The sequence below is a fragment of the Sardina pilchardus genome, chromosome 1, assembly GCF_963854185.1.
Source record: "Sardina pilchardus chromosome 1, fSarPil1.1, whole genome shotgun sequence".
Lineage (NCBI taxonomy): Eukaryota > Metazoa > Chordata > Actinopteri > Clupeiformes > Clupeidae > Sardina > Sardina pilchardus.
This window is the reverse complement of record NC_084994.1, coordinates 21023414-21030913: the sequence shown is the minus strand read 5'-3', so window position 1 is coordinate 21030913 and position 7500 is coordinate 21023414. Positions and strand designations below refer to the sequence as shown.

General features: G+C 45.9%; 1 protein-coding gene across 1 annotated transcript in view; it reads right to left on the bottom strand.

Moving 5' to 3' along the window:
• Positions 1-625: 625 nt before the first annotated feature.
• Positions 626-7500, bottom strand: part of gcgrb (glucagon receptor b) — a 57043-nt gene continuing 50168 nt past the window's right edge. Inside the window, exons 10-13 of the mRNA XM_062532588.1 lie at positions 6693-6781; positions 6100-6244; positions 4405-4446; positions 626-3105 (exon numbers count right to left, since the gene is read on the bottom strand). Of these exons, the coding sequence (XP_062388572.1) occupies positions 2602-3105; positions 4405-4446; positions 6100-6244; positions 6693-6781 (780 nt within the window). The 3' untranslated portion in view covers positions 626-2601. The remainder of the gene's footprint in view (positions 3106-4404; positions 4447-6099; positions 6245-6692; positions 6782-7500) is intronic.

The window sequence follows — 7500 nt, the reverse complement described above, 5'->3', positions numbered from 1 at the left end:
CACACACACACACACGCACACACACACGCACACATTCAGACTAATTTCCTCAATTCCCCAAATTCCCTTGCACTCTAATAGTAATTGTAGCAGTTTACTGATATGGGACAGTGAAATAAATCATGTCAATTAAAATAATTTAGATGACTAAAACATCCTGTCTGATAACTCATGTCACTCACTTGAACAAACAAAAAAAATCCTTGCAAGATCAAAAATAGACTAATGAAACAAACCAAGTTGGGGAAATCTAATCAACTCTATACACCTTTCTAAGTTCAACTCCCGGCAAGTATAAGAAGAAATGATGCAACAATAAAAAAGAACGGCAGTAATACAAAAAAAAAAAAAAAAAAAAAAACTGTCCCTCTTGTTGTCCTTGAGCCAAAAAAATGTTAGTCTCATCTATCAGGTAACTTAGATTGTGAAGCCTAACAGGTAGTGTTTTTTTGTTCTCACTAATAATGGCCGTGTTTCCCACATTCATAGAGCACTCCTAAGAAGTTCTTAGCACTTGATGCTTCTTAACGAATCTGGGAAATCCGGCATTTATTGATTTTGTTGGCCTGTTTTGTTGGAAGTCAGAAGTCAGCTTCACACATACAGACAGGAAGCTAGAGAGAACACCAGATGCCAGACTGATGAGCTTTGGACCATAGACATTTAATCAGAAAAAAAAATGCATCACATTTGATTGGTAGATCCACTGTTTCTCTTTTCGAAGCACACCTGTACATATCTGTAGACAGAAGCAGTTTAAGAGTTCTCGTCATATTCAAAGCTTCGTGTTGTCTTCTTTTTCAATAACTCTTTAAGCATAGCAAAAGTGTCTTCAAGCAAGCTCCCCGTGATTCAATGGGGCCCTTCCATTGTCCTTGTGTTCCATGCGGTAATCCCCACGGAAAAAAAAAAACGGCGACATTCCCGAACATTCATAGAACAGTTTCCACATGAGAGTCTTTCACATCGGTTGTCTTTGGACTGCAAAATGGCACAACATTGTGTGTGTGTGTGTGTGTGTGTGTGTGTGTGTGTGTGTGTGTGTGTGTGTGTGTGTGTGTGTGTGTGTGTGCGTGTGTGTGTGTGTGTGTGTGTGTGTGTGTGTTTGTGTGTGTGTGTTGTGTGTGTTGTGCAGGTGTCTCTGTGTGTGTGTGTCATCGGCATAATATATATTTTTTGAATTTGTTTGAATACACTTAGCATAAATCAACCACACTCCTGAGGACTTGCTTTCTCAACGAATGGTCAATCCAAGCACAGCTTCAGCTTAGCCTGAGCACTACGGTGGCCTCGAGGGCTCACACAGAACCTCAAGCTTCACTTTCACAGCATAGACAAGAGGACAACAAGCTCAGCTGGCGAGGGCAATGTCAACACACACACACACACACACACACACACACACACACACACACACAGGTTCGTACTGTGCTTTCGAGGTTGTGAAAAAATGAATTAAGCAGCGACAGCACCAACATAAAGAAAGTAAAAAAACAGAAAAACAAACAAACATAAAAAACAACAACGAAAAAAAACACTGAACATATTAGAGACGATAAAGTCCGGCTCCAGAAAGTAAAAGTCCTACCATGTGTTGGTTCCTCCTGTGCACTTAAACACAGGCGATTTCACTACTTAGCTCATTTACCTGGCTGAAGTGTTTGCAATAATTAGAATCAGCTAATGGAATGCCGGTTTGGAGCCAACGCGTGGCAGGACTTTCTGAAGCCGAACTTTCACGCCTGTGGAAACTGTGGAGTCCAGAGGTGCGTTCAAATTCGCAAACATAGGCGAACGTTCGAGGTGAACATGTTTTCTTTGAACTGTTAAATTTGAACGATTTGGTGTTAACCTTCCATTCTAACAGTAATTGCATTGTTGCCTTCGTCAAACTCACGTCCAGTTCCACTGTATGTTCTCGGCGCACCACCTCCGCAGACTGTTAGCGATTGTTAGCAAACGTTCGCCAAAACTCGAGGCTAACGGAATACTGTTTGCGAACGTTCGCAAACGTTCGCCTATGTTCGGTGAACTTGAACGCACCTCAGACATGGTGGCGACACACCATGGAACCGTACTGAGGTTTGTGTTTGGCAACGAAGGTCTCAAACGATCTCTTTTGCACAGTGTTTGTTTTAGCTTTAACGTCTGCTTAGAGACTAAAAAGAAGAGCATAACGCCACAGCGGAGCGTATGTCTTGTCTCTGCGATGAGGTGAAGGTGCTGGTCTTCAATATGTGTCGCCCGACAGAACATCCTTATTCTTTTATTTATTTAGTCATTCGTTCATTTTCCTTCCATTTCAGGAAGTACAAATATGTCCCTGTCTGTTTTTGTCCTAATAAGGATGCAGTCACCCACAGTCAACATCTCTAGCGCTGAACAAACACCCGCAAAACACCTCGTCCCATTGGTTCATCTGAACAAACAACTCGCCCCATTGGTTCATCTGCTCAGACTTCCTGTCCATCCACTTCTGGCCCCGCCCTCCTTTTCCTCTCTCTCTCTCGCTCTCACCACTCAACAGGTGGGCGGGACCAGGCGTTGGCGTGGCAACCGGAGGGGCTGCGCAGGCGCTCCCGTCACGATTGGCGTCGGAGCTCAGAGGTAGCTCTCCGTGTTTCGCTGTCGAGCGTCGTCCTCGTTGCCGTCCTCGTCGTCGTTGTGGTTGTCGGCGTCACCGTTGTGGTGCCGGTGGTGGTGGTGGTGAAACCCGCGCGGCCTCTCCTCCAGGCAGATGTCCTCGGTCAGCGCGCTGCTCCCGTAGCTGTGGCTGTTGCCCTCTGGTGGCGGGGGGGACAACTGCACCCTGCGCCGCTCCCTCTCCCCGCCGCGCCCGCAGCGGCCGGCAGCGTCCACCAGCCGCTGGCTCTCCTCTCGGAGCAGCGTGGTGGACGAGGAGGGGGGGGAGGGGTCAGGCGGGGGGTCCGGGTCGGGGGGGTCACCAGTGCCAGCGCGGAGGTCGTTGTCGTCGGCGGCGGGCGCGGCCATGGCGACGCTGGCGCTCTTGACGTGGGGCGTCTGGCTGTGCGTGTGGCGGTACTCCTCCTCGATGTCCTTGCCCAGCTTCCAGCGCTTCCACCGCTTCACCATCTCAGACTGGACCTGAGAGAGGGGGGGAGAGAGAGGGGGAGGGAGGGGGAGAGGGGGGGGAGAGAGAGAGAGGAAGGGGGGTGGAGAGGGAGAGAGAGGGAAGGAGGGAGAGGGAGAGAGGAGGGGGGATGGAGAGGGAGAGAGAGAGAGGGAGGGGGAGAGAGGAGGGGTGATGGAGAGGGAGAGAGAGGTAGAGAGAGAGAGGGAGAGAGAAAGAAGGAGGGAGAGAGAGAGAGGAGGGGGGATGGAGAGAGAGAGGTAGAGAGAGAAAAAAGTGGGGAGAGGGGGAGAAGGGGGAGGGAGGGAGAGAAAGAAAGTGAGGGGGAGAGAGAGGGGAGGATGGCGGTTGGCGAGAGAAAGGAATAGAAAGAAAGAGGGAGAGAGAAAGAAAGAGGGGGGAGAAAGAAAGAGAGAGGGGATGATGGGGGTTGGTGAGAGAAAGGAAGAGAGAGAAATAGGGAGAAAGGGATAGAGAGCGAGAAAGATACAGAGAAAGGGGGATGGAGAGAATGAGAGAAAGAAAGAGGGAGAGGGATAGAGACATAAAAGGAAAAAGAAGTAAAGAGAGAGAGAGGGAGATAAAGAACAAAGTAGAGAGGGATAAAGAGAGAGAGAGGCTTAAGACTTTGATTTATTAAACCACGACTCGTTGTTTACATTCTTTCAACACATAACGCGTGAGAACATCCAAACACACAACACAAATACAGCTCCACATACTGTACATGTGGGAAAAACAGCAAAACAACCCACAAGTCCCCACACTCGGCTTCAACCCACAGTCTAGACACTTGGGCCTCTTCTCAACCCTCTCTCCTCGGTCCTCCAGGCTCGTTCCCACTGATCTATAAAGAACAATGAATAGACCATCCCATTGTTGCCGCCCCATCATTCTTTATCTAGATCAGTGAGAATGAGCCGGAGGACCGAGGAAGGAAGGAACGAAGGGATGATAGATAAAAAGCCGAATGAGAAGAGCCCTTGGTCTCAACTTCTCCTCTCACACACTAGCAGACTTTGATGCATATTCCCGTGAACTTCATGAGTTCACAGGAAGTTATTAGAGAGTTATCTGAATTGGAATTGTGAAGTGCTTGACCCTTCCTGTGCCCTTTTCCACAAGTCGGCATCGATGCACACTTTACCCAAGGGAATTACAGTAATGTCCCACATATAAGTATAAGCCGCATTGTGTATAAGCCACAGGAAAGTGTTTTATGCAAGTTAAAAGAAACAAAACCATATCAACACCATATTAACTGCCCATATTAACTATAGGTGAGCGCCATGTAATGGGAAAGTGGGTCTTACCTCTTTATTGACAAAACAGTACAATATGGCCACCAGCAGACCCTATAGAGAAACAGACAGATGCAGGAATTACAAATACTAGAACTAATGAGTACAGGAATGAACCTATTCATACTGTAGATGCTGAATGACAGACAGACTGACCGATAGACAGACAGACAGACCGATAGATAGACAGACAGACAGACAGACAGACAGACAGACAGACAGACAGACAGATAGATAGATAGATAGATACAGTAGATAGATAGATAGAAACAGTAGATAGATAGATAGATAGATACAGTAAATACTGTAGATAGATAGATACATACAGTAGATAGATAGATAGATAGATAGATAGATAGATACAGTAGATAGATAGATAGATAGATAGATAGATAGAGATAGATAGATAGATAGATAGATAGAGATAGATAGATAGATAGACAGATAGATAGATAGATAGATAGATAGATAGATAGATAGATAGATAGATAGATAGATACATTCTGAATAAAAGGGTTTTTGGGGTGCTACAAAGAACAGTGCAGGCTTTAAAGAACCCTTCCTTTGATGAACCCTTCAAAAACGCTTAAAGAATCATTTAGGGGTTCCATATATGAAGCCTGCAATAGAACCATGTGTGGTTCTATATAGCACCTGCTTTTCTAAGTGTGTAGATAGATGGATGAGTGACCATAATCATTGTGAAGTCAGGCTCAGTGTAGTCAGTGTCTGTACTTCATGAGAGATTGTGAAGTCAGGCTCAGTGTAGTCAGGGCCAGATGTACTAAGACAGCGCTAATACCGAGTTTTCGTATGCGCAGAATGCGAACGCTGTGCTTTACTATATTGCGTGGAATTTACTAAGCTGTCACTTCATTACGTTAACTGCGTCCAACACCGCCCGTTCCCGCCCCCTGTAAACGCCAATTGCGAGTGCAGAGAGCATGAACCACAAGCGCAGTTGAATATTGCAACATTAAAAAGAATCAAAGTTTAGCGATCATACATACAGAGATGTCAACGAGCAGCGACAGAGTAGACCTAGTAGTTCTACTAATCCACTTAAAAAAATACTTGAACTATTTACTACATGTAGACGGGCTATGAATTAATACTTAGTCTAACAGATTGGAAGGGCTATGTCGTGAAAGAGACAATACGATATTACAGAGGCAAACGAAAGTTAAGGTTGCTTTTGACATAGTACAATGAAGAAAACTGATGCTCCGAATACTGATTCAGCTGTCTCTAAACGTTTTACTAAGAGAAGCAGTCAACCGCAATTTGGATTACACCTGCTTTTAGCAGGCGGAAGTTTTTCAACGCAAAATAGACGTGCGCTGTTTTCATACATATGGCGGAATACTTAATCAATCGCTATTAGCACCTCTCCTCCCCTGTACTTGCGCGTTACACCCATTTTCAGCTGATCCGCCCAGGAATTAATATGCATGACACGGAAAAGCGCAAATAGCCATTCTCATCTCCCACGGCAGGCAGTCTGCGCGTTTCTCTCATTGCGGCCTGTTAATACATATCCTCCCCATGTTTTTACGCGCACGCTACGCCTGAAATGGGCGCAAAACGTTAGTACATCTGGCCCTCAGTGGCTGTACTGAGAGCAGTAGCTCAGATCAAATGAACACTTGTTGGGGGACACACATGGTTGTTGGGGGTCGGACGGGGTCGCGACCCTTGACCTCTGACCTGGAATGAGCTGAAGAGCAGGTCGTAGAAGAGGCGAATGAGGCGCAGGAGGGACTCTTTGGGGACGGACTCGTCGATGACGAAGGTGAAGAGGATGGCGTGAATACCCAGCAGAGGAATGAGAGTCAGAGTGGACTTGGCCAACCTGACAGAGAGAATAAGAGAGAGGGAAAGGAAGAGAGAGAGAGAGATAAATAAAGAGAGGGAGAGAGGGGGGTACTGAATCATTCTTTAATCAATGGTATGTTGTAATTAAGAACATCAACATCTTGTGAATCACAATCTGACATTAGAATACCAAGAGCCAAGAGGGAAAACATCTGAAATCATCCTGTTTAATCTAAAACACGACAGGGAATGTAGATAGTTCTGGCAAGCATCTAGCGGACCTACACACACACACACACACACACACACACACACACACACACACACACACACACAGACTCAGAAAAGAGGGAGAGAAAAGGAAAAAATGTGCACAGACACCCAGCCACACACACACACACACACACACACACACACACACACACTACAATCTTTCTCTCACAGACCACACACACACACATACACACACACAGAGGGAGACTCACCTGAACTTGTAGTCAGTGTAGCGCATCTGATGCGCCTTTAGCTTCGACATCAGGATCTTTATGATGCGTATGAAAATGAAGAAATTAATCTGCAAAATGAGACAGAGAGAGAGAGAGCGTGGAGGCATTGAATAGAGAGAAAGAGAGAGAGAGAGAGAGAGAGAGAGATAAAGAGAGAGTAAGAGATAGAAGGAGAGGGAGAGAGGGGGAAAGAGAACAAGGAGATAGAGGAAGAAGAAGAGGAGGAGGCAGAGGAGAGAGAGAGAGAAGAAAGCATGGAATAGACAACATAAATCGAGAGAGAGAGAGAGAGAGAGAGAGAGAGAGAGAGAGAGAGAGAGAGAGAGAGAGAGAGAGAGAGAGGAAGAGAACAAGAAGATAGAAGAGGAAGAGGAGGATGAGAGAGAGTGAGAGGAAGGCGTGGGTGTGAGGAACAGGAGGAAGGAAGGAGGCAGGGGATTAGACATGGCCGCTTTCACAGCTATCGCTTCATGAATTTTCATCAACCTGCTGTAGACTCATGAAAGCCTTGTAAAGCAGCTGTACGTGCATGCGTGTGTGTGTGTGTGTGTGTGTGTGTGTGTGTGTGTGTGTGTCTGTGTGTGTAGGTGGATGCAACCTCTAGCAAAGTACATTCTGCTAGTTTTATGAATGCGTAAGACAGTTAATTAACTTTTACCTTTTACCTATGACAAAATAAAAAATACTGTGTGTGTGTGTGTGTGTGTGTGTGTGTGTGTATGTGTGTGTGGTACTGTGTGTAGGTGGATGCAACCTCTAGCAAAGTACATTCTGCTAGTTTTATGAA